Source organism: Cuculus canorus, chromosome 13 (assembly GCF_017976375.1).
Source record: "Cuculus canorus isolate bCucCan1 chromosome 13, bCucCan1.pri, whole genome shotgun sequence".
Taxonomy (NCBI): Eukaryota; Metazoa; Chordata; class Aves; order Cuculiformes; family Cuculidae; genus Cuculus; species Cuculus canorus.
In genome coordinates, this window is record NC_071413.1 from 15,519,565 (window position 1) to 15,540,427 (window position 20,863).

General features: G+C 39.9%; 1 protein-coding gene and 1 long non-coding RNA gene across 12 annotated transcripts in view; both read right to left on the bottom strand.

Moving 5' to 3' along the window:
• The window catches only part of ESRP2 (epithelial splicing regulatory protein 2), a 44,352-nt gene extending 41,086 nt beyond the window's left edge, over nt 1-3,266 (bottom strand). For 8 of the 11 annotated variants that reach the window (XR_008451989.1, XM_054078358.1, XM_054078357.1 and 5 more), the window contains exons 1-3: nt 3,130-3,266; nt 2,570-2,722; nt 1,563-1,691 (exon numbers count right to left, since the gene is read on the bottom strand). Coding sequence is in view for 10 of the 11 variants with exons in the window: in XM_054078358.1 (XP_053934333.1) it covers nt 1,563-1,691; nt 2,570-2,704 (264 nt within the window). In the remaining variant the exon portion in view is untranslated. Of the gene's footprint in view, nt 1-1,562; nt 1,692-2,569; nt 2,723-2,827; nt 3,076-3,129 lie in introns of those variants that run through there. The other 3 variants (XM_054078352.1, XM_054078354.1, XM_054078353.1) reach the window with 3 other exon arrangements.
• A 680-nt stretch (nt 3,267-3,946) lies between these two features.
• Nucleotides 3,947-20,863, bottom strand: part of LOC128853454 (uncharacterized) — a 45,365-nt gene continuing 28,448 nt past the window's right edge. Inside the window, exons 2-3 of the long non-coding RNA XR_008451990.1 lie at nt 5,843-5,924; nt 3,947-4,630 (exon numbers count right to left, since the gene is read on the bottom strand). This is a non-coding gene — a long non-coding RNA (uncharacterized LOC128853454). The remainder of the gene's footprint in view (nt 4,631-5,842; nt 5,925-20,863) is intronic.

Consider the following 20,863-nt stretch of genomic DNA (forward strand, 5'->3'; position numbering starts at 1 on the left):
ATTGCAAGTGGGAGGATGAAATCAATTCTCTCCATCACCACAGAGTCCGGACACACAAAGGGGAAGAGAATGAGCTCAGGTAAAACGTGTTCCAGAAGACCTATGTCAGAACTGGCTACATGACAACTGGCATCCAACAATTAACAGCAAAATCTGTATTTAGTTGCATAGATGTGCCAAACAAAAAGGAAGAAAATGGTTGTTTTTCCAGAGTCTCTTCCCACCTACACTCAAAGGTAGTATTTCCTTTTATTCGCTGAAGCAGACCCCACCTACAGTGCAATTTACAGCAATAAGATACAATCTCTCATAAAGTATTGAGTATAATTAAAGCGTGTCTGTTATAAAGGTAAACAGAGTATACTAAGCTAGGCTGTTCCAGATGTCTGTAGTGCAAGATCTGGGACAAGATCAAACCTGCAGCTGCACGTTTTCTCAGGGGTTATTTTGAAGCTTAAATAAATAAATAAATAAATACCTCTTGGTCTTGGACTTCAGCAAAACCAGTGCAAATAGAACAAATACTATCTGCAGCTAACACTGACAGGTTTTAAGACACATGAAAGCTACACATTTCTATTTTTAAAGATACTCACTAAAGTGTTAACCATTCAGTTTCAAAGAGGGCTAGGACCTAACCAGCCAAGTTATGTGTCACCAGAAGTTAGAGCAACATGAACCTGTTCTACCACCTAAGCAAGTTTCTGCTGAAACACACCCACGAATGATTCAGACAAGGTGTGGAAAGCCAGTTTTATATGTTACACAAAAATGCACCATTGTATTTTTCCATTCAAGCACATTTCGTATAAAGGAAAGACAAGGAAAGCAAGCGAACTTTCAGGAACTGCATATGTATACATTACTTACATTAAAATCTTTTATTTAGTTAACCTGGGGACTCTTGAACCGCAAGGATCATATAAATTCACAGATTTACTGTCTTTGTGTGATTTTAAGAGAGCCAAAGAGCAAAATACAGAAAATGTTGGGAAAAAAAACCAATCCCCTTATAATTCACTAAACTAATTAAGCTCACCTGGAAGAGTGATACACAATAAGCACAGCTGACGTTTTAAGAAAGCATAGTTTTAAAGATTTCAACCAACATTAAGAATAACAAATGAGAAAACTTCAAGTTTTTTAAAGAACATTATAGCAGACAGCCTATAGATTAAGACATACCACCTGGATTTTCTAAATTTGATTAGCACTGCTAAATTAGGCTGTTGTAGTCTTATCAGCCTGCTCTTTCAGGGCTTAAGTAGGGGAAATTTGGAATAAAAGTTGACCCATCGAAATAACCAGAAGCCAGATCTTCTAAGGATTAGAGCTCCAGCTTAAACACTCTGGTGTTGTACACAACTAGTTCAGAATTACAGGGTTCCCATTCCAAACAGCTCAGGTCTCTTCTGGGCTAGCTTTAAAATAAACTCAAAAACTTCCCTGTGATTTCAAAGTGAAAGGCAAAGTTAGAGTCTGTTTTTTTATCAAATCAATTGGATCTTGTCCCCAGGCTTCACCCTGAACTGCTCCTGCTTCCAGGAGAAGCACCTCCTCACCTGTTGAAGAACCCGGTCCAGTGGCTCAGCTTTGCCCAGTCCCTCTGGTGTTAAGCCACTCACTTCGCGACACTGGTCACTTAAGTCCAAGTTGTCTGCTTTCACCAGGGATTTGTGCAGCGTCCCTACCTAAAAACATTAAAGAAACCATGGGCAACAGTGAGGATCAATCAAATTAGCTCTTTTTAACAATGCATTCAGACTGCAGACAGTCAGGAAGGTGCAGCATCATGTCCCCGACAACAATCGCAATGCGAAAAAGCATTTGCTGATTTCACAAATCGAAAGCCTTTGCCTCGGTTTCCCTCCCTTCCAGAGACCCCGCTCTCTGCTTCATGGGAGCAGCTTGGCCTGAGACGCCTCGTGCAGCGAGCACCCATTTCTGCGGGAATTGTTAATTGGAGAGGGAAGGTCAGGAAATATTAAAGCGGCTTCCCGAATCTATTAATGAAATCGATAGTCATGTCTGTTTTATCAAAGCCCTTCAACTTAGGCGAGGGGTGTCTTGGTTTGTGATAGAGCTTTTGGAAAATAAAGTCGGATATATTTTCAATTGGCCTGAAAAGTTAAAGGAATTCAATATTCTCTCAAAGGTTACGTAAACACAGGTTAAAAACAAGAAAAAGGCTCTGGCAGCAGGCCGCGAAGGGGCCAGGGGTTACCCCGACACAGCTCGCAGGCTCGCCTGGAGCCCGCTGAGGGCGGCTTTTTGTTTCACAGCCTCCCAAGCCCGTGGATACCTTCGAATTTGAAGGCAAGGTTGTTGTAAGGGGCACGGGGCAGAGGAGTGGAAGCGGCCAAGTTTTCTTTCGAAGTCATTTATCCCTCAGAAGGGAACAAAAAAGGCCTCTCTCGAGGGTAAGCGCCCCGGGCCCTGCTGTCCCGCCCCGCGGGGCAGTTGTGACACGAACAAGCGGCTGCGGGCGAGCGGCCGGGGACCCCTGGGAGCCGCAGGCTGAGCCCCCGCGCCCCGGGAACGCGCCCTCGGCCCGGGGTCGAAGCCATACCTTCTTGCTCTGGAGATCCACAACTTGCCACACCAAGAGAATTAGTTCCCTCTCATCCGAACCCAGTTTAGCCCCATATGCACCAGCTGTTGCCCCAAACAACACCACCAAAGAGTCACTGTGCGAAGCCGTCATGACCACAAGGGGAAACAACTACAATCAAAAGCAGAGGTCAAAAAAAGAGAGAGAAAAAAAAAGGACACACAAACAAACAAAAAAAAAAAAGAACAAAAACAAAAAAAATCCCATGAGACTCACCCCCTACCTCCAAGTGATCAAAGGGGAAAGGAGCGGACGAGGAGTCACGATATGGAGAGCAGAGAAAGAGCTACCGAGGGGGTAGGGTGTTTGAGCAACAAAAATGGAGCGAGCTTGCATCTCTACCTGTTCCCGGTGATCTCCTTCTTCCCGGGGCCAGTTGGGAGGTGAATTACCAAGCTGTGGGTTTCTCTCCCTCTGACATCATGGCAGAAGCTCAGCCTGGGCTTGGGCTTGCTCTTTTTTTTTTTTTTTCTTTTTTTCCCCCCTCCCTCCCCTCCCCTGTCCCCCTCCCGAGTTACCTGCCCCCGGTGCGGCTCATGTGACTCCAGTCAATCTCCCAGAGGGCCCAGGCAATTGGGCCCTTGGAAAAGGTGTAGGAGGGACGGAGGGAGAATCAACGCCTCGCTGATCCGGCCTGATTGGTTTTTGAGCGAGATCAGAGGAAAACTCCCTTTCTCTCTCTTTAATCCTGCCTGCAGGAAGCGCCTCTACCTGCTTTCAGTTTTGCGGGATCCCGGCGCGGGCCACGCCGCTGGCGGGGCACAGGGGACCCTCTGCCTTTGGAAAGCTGAAGAGGATATACCTCTGCTTACTAAAACATGGCCCATTACCAGCGACCCTGTTTTGCAAGGCACCAAATAAACGCCTTCACCTCTTCCTAATTAATGGCTCTTGTGCAGGTCGCTGTGTACACACCGAGTTGCCAAAGCCGGGGGTAATGTGTAACCGAGTGCAGCATCTCATGGGACTTATGGGATGCCGTGGGCTGGAAGCGCTTCGTGTGCCAGGCCCTGCTCTCTGTAGGGTTTTCAAAGGTGGGTCCTGCTAAAACACTTCGTTTCTGAGAAAGAGTGTACCTAAGACGTCGACAAACTTAAAGCTGTGTGTTTTCTATCCTTTAACTGCTCAATAAAGAACTCTGGGCGTGATATGCAGCCCAAAACAGCAGCGCTTCTCTGTCTCTCTCTTCTCTTTCAACAGGTGAGACTCTACGATGGGAAAACTTCACCTGGTTTAGCTGCTACAAAAATAACCCCTAAGCATTTCTGCTCAATGAGAGCAGCAGTAGGATTTGTAACATCAAGGACTGAAACAATTTTTTGAGATGTTGTCAAATTTGTTTTAAAGCAGAAATTAAAATTAAAAAAAAAGGCCTGTTTAGTTCATGATATTATTTTTTCCTACTGCCTTGCTCTTAATTGTTTTTTAAGGCCAAATGCTGCAAGTTAGACGAGTCATAATTTTGCTCAATTAAATCTTCAGTTTGTACTTCAATCTGAGTGTTGTGTTGAAATAACAGTTTCCACTGAATGAAAAATGGTGCTGCTGTTTAGCTATTGACATCTATCATGGGAAAATGCAGAGCTGGACATTTAACTGTGAATATCTTATAGGTTTAAATATTAACATCACGTTTTCTCTTCTTTTACCATGCTAATTTTATAATTGGTTAATTATGGCAATTGTTAGAGACCTCCTTCGGCAAGCACTCATTCACATGCTAACACCATCAACAAGACTATTTTCATTTATTTCAATGAAATTAAGCTACAGTTCATGGATGCTGTCTCACGTGAGTTTTCTTAGAATTCACATGTTGCAAGTGTTTGCCTTGCTGAGGCTGTGCAGGGACCCTCGTAGTGCACAGGTGAACTTTGAACTTTACAGGATCCTTGTTAAATGCTCCTCAACTCTTGCCTCTGCTGCTCCCACCCGCAGCTTCCTGGACAGCAGTCCTGAAGACAGAGTATTGTTACGGAAAGGGCAAATTCCCGAAGAGTCAGAGATGAAAACTTTAACCTGTAACGTATATATATATATGTACAAATTAAAAATTTTTTTCAGCTATCTATTTTCTGGCATAGTTTAATTTACACAGCAGCTATATTTTGTTCTGTCAACCCATGTTTTGAAGTCCTTGGTAGAATAAAAACCCATTCTTATTCTTTCTGTTAGTTACATCATTTGGATATAGCAGTAATAAAGCAGTGTAACAGCCTGTTCATTGTGTACGGGGTGATTCTTATCCTTTAAGTCTGTAGTAAGAACCGTAAAAATACACTGACTTGAAGTGTGAGAGCTGCTCCTTGTATCCCAACCTATTCCTCCTCTCCCATGTACGGATATATGTTACGGGGGTGGCTGGGGGGACACAGTGTCTCTACATATAAATGTCAACACTGATTTTACCTGTAGCTACGTTCACAGAAAAAAAGTACCAGTCTGCTATAATTTAGCCACCTTCATGATGGTGCCATTTCAAAGCCCTAACATGTAACTATTTCATACAAAATGGGATTATAATTAGCAGATTCCTATAGAAGATTGTACATATGATGTGTTCTTGCTCATAGGCTTCAGGAAATTGGCACAGAGAATGCTCATTCATATGTATTTGTCTTTTAGGAACCACTGTGAAAGAAAAATGTATAGTAGTTTACTTATAGTAATATGACAAATTAAAGAAGTCCTACACGTATCGATGCCAAACACCCCTGAAAACCTAATATGACACCTCGTGGTATCAAAGATGAGTGAGCCTGAAAGCTTGTGTGCTTTTCATAATTACATTAGCTCATCAAAGAAAATGTTTCACTTATGAGAAAACCCATCAGGTTTCTACCCTAAGACCATCTTTACTCAGATTAATCTAAACTATTCTAGCTAAATGGATTTCAAACATATTCTAAAATGTTTAAAGGAAAAACTTAAAAGTTGTCCTTCCTGGGTTTTCAGACATTTTCAAGTATCAGATTATGCAACTGGTTTCCCTTTCACCTCATTCACCTCCTGTCCACAACCCTTCAGCTCTCTGCATGCAGCACTTAGCTATACCAGTCTCTACAACGTTATTGATCTAAAAAATGTAAAGGAATAACATTGCATATCTCCACGGAACAGCAAAAGGATCCACTTCCTGAAACAACAAGTGGGGCCAAGCCCTCCTACACTGGGCATTAGCAAAGTTAATTTATAACCAACATCTTCCTGAAATAAAGAGCTACTGCTCACCTTTGGCTTTAATACTGGCAGGTGTGTTTATAGAGGTTCTTGTTCATAGGTTCCATGCAGGAATTCTATCTCCTAAGTGTAACTGGGAGGAGAAAAAAGTTTTAAACATGAACATTCATCGTTATGCAAGTTCAGTGTTGTGTTTGGTTTGTTTCTTTTTAATCAAACAAATACAACTGAAAAATAGAACAGTTTTACAGATAGATCACATGAGAATGCAGAAGGAGTTCATTACATGCATTCTGCTTGCAATTGATAAATCTGTAGTGACAGCTTCATTCTTACATATAAACTATACAGTTTCATGACCAACAAAGGAAAAAAAGAGACATCCTCCTGCTTTAGCTTGACCACACTATTAATTAAAGCCCCATTGGATGAATGTCCTTGCAATTCTTTCGTTATAGCCTAATAAAAGGAGTAGAAAACTTGGAGATGTGAGATCTGCAGTAATATCCTGGTCACATTCAGATCTACAGAGATACTTCAACTACCTTTCAAGGGAAAGCTAAAAGTCAATCTTCCATTCCAAACTTATACAATATTGAGAAGCTTTCTGTCTTCCTTAGACAGAATATTTTACTCAAATAAAATATTTTATACTTTGGGTCTAACTTCAAAGTTGGCCATGCTGGTGGGGCAAGGAGGTTGAACCACATGACCTCCAGAGGTCTCTTCTAGCTGAAATTCTCAGAAATAGAGATGCTAAGTTAAATAAGTGTGGAGCCTTGGTCTTTACCTGCACAATAGGGATAGTATTAAGCTCTGTATGCCTCAGCATCTCCAAACTGAACTGGCACAGGAGGTGAAATATCTGTAAGTGATCTGTAAGTAAATGTGAAAAAGAGATTTAGATTTCATATCCATTAGCCCTTGGCACCTGGATGGGATTATAAGCAACTGTAGCAATAATTTCTGAAGGAGAAGCTTACTGTAACTCCTGAAACATAAACCCATATGTAAAAAGTTTTCTGGCATCCTTTCTTTAAGAGCAAATGAGTGGGAAAGGGCATGGGAACAACTGCTTTAACAGTGTTCTTTGATTGCTGTCCAGATGTTTGGAGAGATCTGATTTTTTGGTCTGCCAGGTAGGTCTGTCATGATTACGATGCAGCACAGAAACCTTGAAATAATTTCATAAAAGCCCAGCAATATGCAAAGTACTTCAGGAAGGTGGTTTCTAATGGATTGTTACCCTGCAGATACTAGCCCCATCAAGTCATACTGAAAGCACGCACTTAGAATCCTGATCAGCTGGAATTTAATTTCTATTGAAGCAGAGGTAAACTAAACCATGGAATTGGTGACTAGATAAGATAAATAAAAATGGAACTACTTTCCCTATTATTTTACATAGCTTCTCTCCTTTATGGGCTGACAATCAATCCAGTGTCTTAATCCTGCAAAGGTTTATGCCTTTGTACCTGCTCAGCTCCCACGGGAGTATAGGTGTATGCTGGTTAGCCAGATTTCTCCAGATTTTAGGCATCAGGTTTTTGAAGATTTAAGTTTACCTTTCCATCAAATTTATGATCAGATCAAACATGCATGCATGGTAGTGTCTTGATATTATTGATATTGATATTACTATAGATTTATATTAAAGTTAACTGTTTACGACACATGCACAGTGAATTTTGAGTTTTCTCCCATTGAGATTAATGCTTTCCCTCAAATAATTGACTAAACACTTTTCTGGAATTAGAATCATTGAAATGTTAGTAGGTGAGGGCCTCTCAAAGTCCTCTTCTCCAACATTGCACCCACCACTGGACTACTGACAAGACCAGGTCGAACCAGGCAATGCTTGTTCAGCCATGCCTTGCAAGCCTCGCTGATGACCTGTGCCAATGCTGCACTGCACACTGATGAGAAACTTTCTCCTAGTGGCCAATCTGACCTTGCTGCTAAATTTTTAAATAATTCACTGCAACTAGTTGAGACAGGATCTTTAAGCTGTGGTAAGTTAGACAAGCCATGTGATACAGTTTCTCTTACCTAATGAGATGAATGTGCAAGTACCTCCTGAACCTTTCAATCTAGCTTACCTGTGATTGAAAATTCACTTTGTGTGAACCTCTACTGCCTCTAGAATCTGCCTAAATTAATTTTCATTGCAATTCATCACTTTTTTTCCTAGTCTCAGGTATAATATGAAAATGGAAATTCAATGGAAAATATTCCTGTGGTGGGTTTTTAGGCATTTTGATGTTCAGACTTAGATAAAAACACTTCTTTTACTAACCCATCCTCTCTTTGTCCGTAGAAAGGATACAGCAGGTTACAGGCTTGCTAGTGTGACAGCATATTCAACAGTAAAAAACTTTCTTTTTAATAATGAGATTTACTATAATGAGTTGTTTATTACATTGGCTATAGAGGAAAAGAACTCTACCGCCTTCCTTGCTACCACTACGAAACACTTTTAGCAAAAAGAGTAAATACATAAATTGATAACACAGTTCACTTCAGAAGCTAAAAGCCAAAATGTTGCCTTTCATCCCCTACTATTTAAATGCAATGTAATAGAATAATCTTAATAATTTAAAAAAGAAAAAATTAAAAAATTACTTTGCATGTTTAAAGTTCAACAGGATAAATGTTGTACCCTCTTGTGAAAAGATCAAGTGGTTAACTCCTTGTAATGGAAAATGAGAATGATGTCTGCATGAGGCATTTCATTTGGGCCATTACATACTTTATATTTAACAACCCAACTCAGAAACTCCCAGTCATTGGAACAGCAAGACAGGAAACCCAGTAGTCCTTTAACTTTTTACAAAAGAATTTTTGCATTTGCTCCTTCAAGGAATTGATGACATTCAGCCCATCCTATGCCCACACATAAATGCATTCACACCGTGGATCTGGAAATCTCTCAGAAGTTCATTGAAATACAATATCAACGACGTATCAAAGTGAGTCAGCGAAAGCCATCTGGAATTTTGGGTATCCACCTCCAGTCACCTTGTATCCAAACATAAATATCAAATAGACAACAGAAGAAATGAGAATGTCACTATCAACACCAAAGAATCTGCAAGCTGTAGCCTATTCTGACTTATTGAGAGCTGATAATCAGTTCTGTAGTGATCAAACAACTAGTTCTCAAGTGAATAGGAAAGACTGCATACTGGAAGTCCAAACTGCTCCATGAAAAAAACAATGCACAAATTCCGCAATTAATGATGAATTCACGCAAGTTACATTTTCTCAAGCATTACTTACAACTGTCTGAGACTGGCTTCATGGGAGTATCTTGGCAGAAATTAATAAGCTCTGGCTCTTTATTCAGATTGTACCACGTGCTCTCAGCTGAATTTAAAATCCTGATAAAAAATGAGGCTGTGTTCATGTAATATTTCATTCCCATATGATTTAGCTGCTCTGATATTTTACCTGCTTCTTCATTATAATTTAATTAAACTTATTCCACATACAGATATGCTAATGCACAGCTTTTTCTCACAGCTGTATAAATAGAAGTAAAATATAAATGCAAAACTTAAGCAAAACTTAACCACCCATTGAAGTACTTAGGCTTTAAAACATTCCATTGAAGTATTTTGTGTAACACACTGATGAATGCAATTATGTGCATCCAAAATAGACATGATAGGAGACCTATCATTCAATGGTTTCTTGTTCTTTAATCTTGATTATATTTATTTTACTCCACTTTTACTACCAATTACTACACACTTAGGATCTCACAAGGGGATTTCAAACATGCTCTCTGTCCTAACCTATCCAATTAAAAGGATGGAAGAATTTCCCCACAGAATCAGGCCTCAGATACAACTTTAATATTTTTTGTTTTATCTCTTTGTCTTTAAAGTCTTTAAAAAGTTGTGCCTGACTTGTTATTACCAGATTCTAGCAGAACTAACATGCCAATTGCTAGGAAGATGAGATGAGTATATTTTCTACTGTACCACTTGTAACATGACAAGACAACTACGGTGTTTGCAAAGACACCCTATTTTTTCTACAGCAGCTCTAGATGCAATTGATTGCATGGAAAACTCCAGTTTAAACTGAACTGTATTATTCAGTTACAGTGATATCAGTAGAGTCATCAGATTCTCACTCAAATAAGTTTCGTTGTTTCTATTCAACAAATCCTCTGTTCACTTTAACCCCTGGGATGGTTGAGCAAATATCCTTCTTCCTTTGGCCTAACGATGGATTTTATGTGCCGTGGAATATACAGCGGAAGTAAGATAGAAATAGTATCCTTACTGATACATCTGGCTGATAGTAGGGTGATATGAATTCCTGAGAAGAAACATTCTCAAAGAAATGTATTGCACAGTCAGTAAATGCATCCAAGTGAAAAGCAAAAATAGCAAAAAAAAAAAGGGGGGGAAAAAAAAAAAGGACAACTCTCCCTGGATTCTCGCCTTTAGCACACTGCAGAAATTTAAATTTAAGATGCCATATGATGCAATTCAGGGCATTCTATCACTTAATATCTTTGGAATTGCTTTGTAAACACAGATAATAACTGAGCACATGGCAAGAATTCTGCCCTTTCCCTTCCCAATAGGTTGGAGCTGTGATAACGTACCATGACAGAGCTGTTTTATAAGTGCCAGTACTCCCACACCTCCTTTCCACAGCCATGCTAATGTGGCACGCCCTTGTTTGACAGGAAATGTCACCTCGTGTTGTGTTCCTTGGTTTTCTCAAGCAATTATCTCAATCATAGTGTGTGACAGTTAACACACATTAGGATTTTGCCTTTTCTAGGCTGAAATATATGGCAATGAGGAAAAGGAAAAGAGCTCTGGGGCACAGACAAGAGAAAGTTGCCTGGCACATCCTGGGTGCGGCTACGCAGTGACTGGAATGAATACACCCATAATGTTCTGGATGAAGCAGATGTCTAGGACATGGCTAACTTTCAAACACTCCTTCCCATTCTCTAGTGCTTTGCTTTGTGCGAGCAGGGAGGCAGAGGAGTCTGATCTACTCCATTATTTTTCAAGTAGGTTAAATCCTTGTATGCACTCTAAACAAACATACTCCGCTGATGAAATGGGGAGAGTTGGGAGTTGGCTGGGCCTGCCACATATGACAAACTGTGTCCCTAAGCTGTAGGTTTCATAATTAAATACGTTTGACATGAATATAAATTTCAGTCATAGCTTGTTCATCTGGCCTCAGCTATTCATTATCAGCCCACCCTTGGCTCGTCCCCTCTGATCCTTCAGCACTGCTATTTGCGGGGCTGCACAATCAATCAGTTTTGAAATGCTGATCCAATTTCAGAAAGCTGGATCTGATTCAGTTAAAAATGAACAGAAAACCACACCACCTCATTGTGGTAGAATATTCCTTAAGAGATCCATTCTCTCTCTTGGTTCAGAGGTTGGTCCCACAAACAGTTATTATGGCAAAACCAAGACAATGACTCGTGGGAGTGGGAAAACAAGAGGGGTACCGCTGCCTTCTAGTGTCATGAATCCGTGGCTTCAGGGCACATCCAGCTTTTCTATGCCTGGTTCCTACTGAATCTACTGCAGCTGGCAGCAAGGGCAGCCTGGGTAGCTTTTATACCTACTTTGTATAGACATAAGACGTGAAGATCAGGTCTTCTTGTCTCTTCAGATCTCTGGATTACACTCCATCTGTGCAGGAATCTGAAGGTGTATCTACCTCAGGAACAAAGCATGCTTTTGCCGTGTCTATCAATGAAATTCTTGCTAGCCAGATTCTGCTCTGCCTGTTGTAAGAGCTGGACTTGTGCTGGTCAACTCCTGGTCAGAACACAGAATTTCCCTTGGGGAAGACAAGGCAAAAGGACTCGATAACAAAGGATGAAGATTTTTTTCCAGTATTATGTGTTGTGCTCTGTACCTCTCAGTGTAAGCTGAGCCATTGTGTATTGAGTGATGAGATTTTTAATAAATTATACAGGGCTTTTCCTCTTATTCAATGTTATGTTTGTGATAAAATAATGTGTAAATTTAATCTTTTTCTCACAACACATCTTGCAAAAATGACTTTAAAACCATTCCTTTGCATTGGTATTGAAAGCACAAGGCTTAACCTACCCAGCCTTTGTGAACTGTTGGGTGTAGGGGAACAAGGTGGAGCCCACCACCTTCAATGAAAGATTAGCTGCTTTAATCAAAGAGATGTGAACAGCTTGCATTCTCAACTTTTGATTTCCACAAAGCCTGTTTGTTTTACTTAAGGCTAGTTTACTACGCCCCTGTTACCATGGAATTGCTAGGGAGCTAAGCCACACCTTTATGAACATACTTAGCACTGCCTGCACAGTGCAGCCTGAGGGCAGTCTCCTGTACCCCAGAGAGATAACTGGAGGTGAAAAAGCATAAACAGTTACATCTTAAGAGCCTGGCTGGTTGGCAAAGTCAGTGCATGTCACTTGTCTTTGTGTTAAATTACTTGCACAAGGTTTCAAGGAACCATTAAATGTATTTTTCAAAAGTACTCAACCCTTGAGCATACTGCTGTTTCCTACCCTTTCATTGCTTTGAATCCAGCTCTTCCACTGGTGGCTGCTTTGTGATTAGGAAAAAATGAATTGATAGGTTCCTCTCACATCCCTCTGGGCTGACACATAGGCTGTGTTAGAGTAATGGCAGGCTGACTGACGGTTCCAGCAGACAGGATAAGGGTTCATTATACCCGAATAACCCTCTCAGTGCTCTGAGGCAGCATCATGGTATAATTGCTAGATCACTTGCATCCTCCTGTTTTCTGGTTCATCTGTAATTTAAATTATTATATATAAACATTTGTCAGTCCTGTTGATGCTCAGTATTTTATATGAATCTCAGGAAGTTGTTGTGTTTGCTGTTTGTTTTGTTCGGTGTTTAAACACAGTATAGTTAAAGAAAGAGTTTTTAAATACACAGATTCAGTACTATAAAAAAAAAATCAAAGCACAGAACTCACTACTGAAACTTAAGCTGCCTAAAAATGCCTAAAGCACACTGAACGCTCATATTAGAAACTTTCTTACTGGTGAATCATTCCCACAGTTTCACAGATTTCCCCCTTTACCATTCCCTCCGGTCCAGGATACAAAACCATCTTTTGTTTTATTGCCACTGCAAATGCAAATACGACTTCAGGTTAGCTGTAAGTATTTCTCACAGTCTTTGTGACATGTTACCAACTATTGTAGCTTCTAAGGCTTGGGTGGATAGTAAGAATGATTAATAAGTTACAGTTACCAGCACTGCGGCCAAGTGGAGTAGGTGTGAGTAATTGTATTCTGTGGGAACTTAATAAGAACCCTCCAGCTCATGGGCATGAAAGTGTTTTGTAATCACTACAATTAGAAGAAAGGACAGAAACAACAACATCTTAATGCAAACTTCCCTCAGGATTTCTTTAAAGATGAAAATATTTACAGGTAGACAACTAGAGAAAATTAAAAGTTGGGAATCAGTTACTTTCACATTTTCACTTTCCAAGAACAAAACCTGAAAGGTGATGTAAGGTGATATTAAGGTGATGTAGGCTCAGACGCAGTGGGATAGGATTCACACTTCAAGATTTACAGCTTGGTTGCACAGGTCTAAAAGCAGTAAAGGAGACAGACAATGCATGTGAGGATGCATCTTCATTTCTTCAAAGGAACAGCAGTGTCCTTAATAGTTACGACATACTGGGGAGGGGGCGGGGGGAGGAGAGAGGTTGTGAGCATATATATAATGAAACAAAATCACTGGGTGTACAATAACAGCCAGTTACATTTATTTGCACAGTTTATCTATAGCAGCAACCAGAGCCCCAGTGTGCAAACAGCCAGGCCAACTGGGGTGGAGGAATATATGCCACAGCTCCACAAAGATTTCTGTGAAGCAATACCCTTTTACTGGGATTAGTTGCCTTTCTCAAGACCAGGCTCAAAGGGATTTACAAAACCACTATATATACACACAGGGAGTCACAGAGTAACTTCTTCATTGTTGTGTAGACAATGTGCTGCATAAGACAGACTTGCCTTTTCTCTCATGTAGAACAGAAAACATCCCTTTCTTAGAAGAAACTTGGCAATAGATGGGTTAGGCAGGCAGGATTACGCAGTCTCAGCTGAAAAAAAATTCTATGACTACTGACAAAAAATGTTAAGTCTGTTTTAGGAAAAGGGATAAATAAGTCAACAGTTCTGCAAGTCAGACCCACAGTTCCTGGTTCTTGGGCAACAAATATGCATTGTCAGGTGCTGCTATTTAATAAAAAAATTTGCTTTTCAGTCTTCCTTTGTCTTCCCACAATACAATCAAGAGTGGATAAAAAAAAAAAGTTATATTTTTACACAAAACTTGACTTGGCATTGGGCATGATGGTTTGTGCAGTGGTTGAGGAACACTGAGGTACACAGGATGTGAACTGGAATGTTCTCAAACTTACAAAGCCTCAGTTGCTGCCTTCATCTTTAATGTGAAACAAAAACTTTCAGCATTGATCAAGAAAGATTAGTATGGGGGTGAAACCTGGAGGGGTTTATTTGATCCACTGTCCTCAAGTGAGAAAAAAACCCAGTGATTTCAAGAGCATTGTTTATACATGAAGGAAAATCGGAGCTCAGTGATCTATTTGTTTCATTTCCTTAGCCCTTTAAAGGACAGAGACACATACAAAGCTAATTTACAAACTGTTTGATCCACTTCAATGACTTTAACATCAAACTTCAAAGACTCAAAATATAATAGTTCGGTTTCCTAATCTATTTCCTAGATCTTATTTCAACCAAGGTAATGTTAATGTTTGGATAGCAAGCTCACCAAAATACCCATATGCATGTATACCTGCGTGCACGGATATACAGATCATTTGATATATCCTCATTTTCATTCCTCAGCTTTGTTCTCCCTCAGAGTTTTCAAGTTTGGGCAAAAGGCAGACACTGTTCCCTTTTAAGGTTTCTGGCTTTCTGCAATCTTCCTTTAGTTTATATTTTTCTACACTTCCTCTCAAGTATCTGAAATTGCAGAATATTAGCTGAGTAGCAGCAGCCCAGAATGACCAAATGTCTGTGCAGATCACAAGTTTCCCACAGTATAAACTGAATACAGATTATTTCACATGTCATTCAGGACATAGCTGTTACAGTCTCCTCCTTCCCCCTCAATCAAAGGAAGTGACATTTCAAAAAAAAAAGTGCCTTAATAGGGTGAAATTCACACCTACCGTAAGCCATTATACACTCAGTATTTTTACATCAGATTTGAACATGATTCTCTTACTTTCCTACTAGCAATACCTGGGACCCTTTTTCAGAATGACTGCCTAGGAAAGACACGCTCTTTCCACATAAAAACTCTTTGTGGCAGCTTTTCTCCACTCCTTCCAGTGATGCCTTCAGGTTTAAGCAGCCTCACTCTGCGGTTACTGTACCTCTGCAACAGTTACTCCTCACGTAGCCCTCAGTGACTGCCTCCTGTCTGGATTATGCTGTTGTCACTCACTCTGCATAAGGCTGCTTCTTAAAAACCTAACAAAATTAAGCTTATGTCAGTACAGAAAGGAATACTTCTGAACTGCTCAACTCAAAGCAATTATTGTTTTCATCTGTTGGTTACAAACTACAAGCACTACATAGAATGGGTGTACAATCTCTTACCTTTTTTTCTCTTTTCTCTGTGTACATGTATTCCAGCACATGGTTACAGTTGCAGCGCATGTGCCTCAATCTGATAACCTTGATATAACAAAAGGCTTGACAGGCAAAATTATCTGTGAGGATTCAGAAACTCATGTGCTCCTAACTTGAAAATACTGTGAAATTATATTTTAGCCATGATTCAAAACACAATTTCCTGACGGGACCTTTGTACGGGGACAAGGATATGCTTCCATTGTTTAAGAATGTAGAAGACGACTCTAAGCATACCAAGCAAATTCCAGTGGCAGTCTTTAGTCCAAAGTTGGATCATGACTGAATTGCTCCTGGGCCGTGCAAAGATCCCAAATGGGATGTAAACCACATCACTGCGAAAGATCTCATATATGTTACCATTTGCAGTTTCTCAAGCAGTTTTGTTGTGATTTGACACATGTCAGGTTTGCAGGCAGCACTGAGCACGGAGTTAACTTGTTGCATTCAAGTTCAGCTATTGCTTCCTGCTAAGCAGACTCAATAGAAGTCAGCAGATAAAGGACGCCAGTGGGTGTTGGAAAAATTAATTCGCTGGACCTGAATAGTACATGGGTGAATTCCTGTTGAAAGTTAAAGGAAGAAAGGAAAAGCTTTATTGCCATTTTTACATAAATTATTTACATTATACTTCCTGGACTCTGGATCCCTTCTGAATATGGAACACACTGTTAGTGCCATGTTTCGTATTCCCTACTCCTTTGCACTATTTAGATGGATTTTCTTCCATCCTGGTAAGAGGCGCAGTGAACACAGGCTTTAAGGTTATTCGTAATACTTGCCTCCATTTTCATTTTGAAAATTCCAAACCTGCATCCTTTGTCCATGGTAAAATTATATTAATGCAACATAACTGTCCTTTAATGTCTGCAAGACCACACACAGACTTAGGCAAGCAGTGAAGTAGACCCTAAAAAGCTGAAATTAGTGTGGAAGGCCTTTGAGCAAATGTAATACCATAATGCTTTTGTGAACTATGAACCTCTTACAAGAAATACTCTGGAAGACGGAACTCGTGTGGTATCCCATACTGGTGCCCTGCAGTTACTGTCTTGCCATCAAATCAAATGGCGAGTGCTATCAACTGGATTTTTCCCTATGGGCTCATTCTATAATCTGTACTAATTTGTGTGTTGTTTTTCAGGAAACACTAAGATGTACCTGGATGATTTTTTTGGTTGGAGCGCTGTGCTGATAAAACATCATTCAGATTCGCAAAGTCAGTCTTAAATGACTAACTTCAGATGGAGAAATTCCTGCTTTTGGTTGTTTTACAAAACATTAGAGAAGAAATCTCTGCTTGACAGTTGCACAACATCTTTTGGCTTCTGTTTCTATTTGCGTCCTTCAACTTAATTCTCATAATTCTCCTTAATGTTTTGGGAAGATGACAGTCAAATTCTACCCAATGATTAGACTTTTCCCCCAGGTTTGTGTGTTCTCTGGACAATTTTAATTTTTTGCCCTGAAGAAAAGTATCAAAACAAGTAGATGTATCCAAAAAGTATAGGAGGCATGCTCAAACAGTAATAAGTCTCACGCTTCATATGCACTACAAAGAAACCCACAGGATAATAGACACATCCAATTTTAAATATAAAATATGTATGTTTGCATGCAGATAATAATGACATGTGGGAATCAGATACAAGTCCTTCATAATACAGAGGTGATAGACAGAAGCCTGTAATAGTCCATGGAATTTCTTTCCCTTTCCTTTTTTAGATAGAGATTTTTCTTTATAACCCACTCAGAATTAGGTCACCTTTGAAAATGTTCTTAGGCAGTGACTACACAATGCACCCAAGGCAAGAGGACACACATACTGCCATTGCCGCTGCAGTTGCACTCCTGTACACTTTTTTTCAGTGAGGTGGGAGAAGAAAAAGAGTCTTTTGTCTCAAATTGTGGCTCCGAAAAACTGAGAAGAAAATTTAACAGTCCTTAGGAACATACAGTAGTAGCAGTGTTTGCTAATAAAAATTCTAAATCATATATTTTAAATGCTAAACCTCCATTTATTTGCTCAGTTTAGCTTTCATCACTACAGCATTAACCCATTCAGCTGAGTAATGTGGCATTCTCTGCTTGGACAATATCTACTGTGAAGATCAGTAGTCGAGTTATGACCCAGAAGGCAAAAGCTCAGCTCTCACGTGGCCTATCGTTTTCATGTTTGGGGTGACTTGTAACCAGTTAACACTGAAGCATGTATTAAGGGTTGGCCTGCGAAAAGCATTTCAAAGAGCTATTCAGCCTCAGAGTAAGGAAATTATTGCAGACCAGGTGTGGAGTTCACTTTGTGAACAAATTAGTCAAACAAAAAGAACACATCCCATTTTATTTGTCACAGCTTCTACAGAAGAAAGTGCAGCCTTTTTGGGTCTACCATCAGAAGAGGCAAGTACACGCTACCTAATTTCCTTCAAAGTCATCAGCTTCAGTTTAAACAACCAAAGACATTTTATGACATTTGGGATGGCTTTACTCATAGAGTACTAGGGAGCATCCATACAATCCTTTCTGCTGCCAGAACTACATGGTTGTTCAGCTGCTCAGAACTGCTCCAGATGAAAGGAACAGAAAAACAGGTTATAGGTGATAGCATATGCAATCATCTCAGCCCTGCTAAGAGAATGCTGGAGTAGAGTTTGAGAAACCGCTAAAATCATACATTGCTCTGCCGCTTTTCACCTTAGTGGGTGCTGTAAGATTACTGCAAAACTGGCTGAGGGAATTTAAGTCTCTGTATGTTTTGTTTCATTGCATCACATTGCCAGGGCAAATTTTTAAAACTTTAACATAAAGATCATACCCAAGTCTAAAATTGTAATGGTTTGAATAGTTCTCAGACAAACAGGCTCACATGACCACCTGCAAATTTTAATTGAATTCTGAAGTCTCCTCAGAAAAATCTTTAATTTGACACTTGCCTTTTCAAGCAAAACTTTTGAACACAATTTTTGAAGTTAAATACTACAGCTAAGCTGGTTTGACAGCTTGCCATTGCCAGAAGGGGGAGGTCCTTGTTTCCCCACTCTTCTCTTTCATTGCTTCATGTATTTCATGCATCGTACCTGCTGTGGTTGTGCTCAGACTCCAGCTGAGCCAATGCAAACAGTTAGTTTACCAATAAGACGCCTTTTAGTCACCAGACTGACTTTGTTCTAGACAGCTTGTTACCACTAGAACCTACATAAGCAGAGGGGCACACAGTCAGGTCAGGAGTGAGAGTAAAGAATCTCCCCCTTACAATAAACCATAAGACTGATCAAAGACATGATGCAACATCTCCCTCAGTACTCACACACTGTGAAAAGCTGATCTTGCGTTTTCAATCAGGAGTTTAAAATTTGTTTTGCCAAGTGTGTTTTTCAGGGAATTTTCAGAAGCCTTGACTCCCTAACTATCCTTCAGCTAAATTAAGTTGCACTTTCACAACCTTTTCCTTCCTGGAGGCTGGCTGGGGCTGGAAATGCTGTTTCAACTATAAGCTGCTTTAGCAAGCTCTGTCGTGAAGAAGAATGATCTTTCAAACAAATAAAACATTAGTTACACATAAGAACTGATTTCTTTAAGGTGTCATAACTAAAATGTTATGGCATATGTCCTAATCAGTTTAGAACAGACCATACTGATCTAAAGACAGTTGATTACTTCAGATGGTTGTACAGGAGGCAAAGCAATGAAGTGAGATTACACAGTCAGCAGCCAAACTCTTCATTAGTTGATGGGTCATGCGCTCATAGATACTCAGCAGTATTTTGAAATATCTACAGCAACTATTTCAGCCTCTGGGTGTTTCAAATTGTTTTTGGAATTTTACCTTGCCAAATCTTTTTAGAGTGATAGCTAAAGCACAGAGGTAACAGCTGAGAAAAAAGAATAGTACAGCACTGTGCTTAAACTTTTTATACAATTGTTGTACGAGACAGAAACTCATCTTCAACAAGAACAGCAGCATTTGTTTTGCAGAATATCACAAATAACTGATGGTATGAAAGATTGATCTTTTCAACACATCAGATACATGAGCATACTTATTTTCAGTGTTTCCTTCAGGTATTTCTGAACGTGCACCTATAGCAGTAGGCACTGACATGCCCTTTGGAACAGCTGCTTTCTTTAAGTATAATTTTAGTCAGCTACAATGTGATTCAGGTTTTCAAGAAGAGACTCCAATCTGATGGCTGGAATAGTAATCTCAGAAACATCCTGTTCCTATTTGTTAATCAGCTTTGCTCATTCTGAATAAGTTGCATGCAGCCAGCTTTTTTCCTCCCCATCCCACCTTTTAATAACAAAAGCAGCCTTAGGCTGTGGAGCCTTCCCACCACCTGGTAATCTCCAGGAAACACTTCCTTCCTCAATTATTGTGGCTTGACTAATGAAACATTTAACACCGTTTTAGGAGGTCATTCTACAGGCCACATTTTGCCTCTGATATTTCTTATCTCTTCTTTTGAATCTGCCTCCAGATTCTGGTAAATACAATTTATTTCTATGGCATTGTTCGTTCTGATTATCAGAACTCATGACATCTATATATTGCAGTTTTTGTTCTTCTTAGCTGCAAAGGTCCTGGATAATTTTTTGATGTTTAGGGATTTGGGATTTAGTACAACACCTACAGTGCTTCCCTGTATGACTTATTAAACATCAAAATAAATTGTTCTGGTGATAGAACCATCAAAAAGGCAGCAGTTCCAGTGAACAGAAAACAATTTCTCTTTCTCATCTGAGCTTAACAAAAAACTCCAGTGGGTGATGGAAACAAGAGGACAGAAGGATCAATGGATCCTTAACAAGATGCATATGTATTTATATATAGATACATAAATTGAAAATTTATATTATGTAAGTATATATACATGTGTTTTTTGCCGAAGCAGTTATTCAGAAGGGTGGACAAGGATGAAATCCCTTGATGCTTTTCCTGGAGTTCTAACTTCTTCCTGTATACACATCTTTTTGTTTTCCCCTCAATTTCGTTGAGCAGAATAGCCTTAGTGCAATAGAAATAGCATCAGTTGGCAAGATCTTGTCTTCAACTGTTAACAGTTATAACCAACAAATAAAGTGACCCAGAAATAAGAAAAGGAAATCGCCACTTTTTTCTTTTTTACTTCTATTCTTGTTACTCCTCACTATCCCAGCCAGGAAGAATGTGTTGTCTTTTAGGCAGCTGCTCTAGTAATATTTTCCTTCAGTTAGACACACGATCTCCTCCATCCTCCTCAACGAGTGAAGCTGTGGGCTGCGTTTATTGAGCAGCCTCTAGTGGTTCACCACAGGAGCCACCCTGGGCTATAGCTTCAGGGGCTGCAGTTGCAGCAGGTTCCTGCTCATACCTTGCACAGCGCTGTCTAGGATGCTCT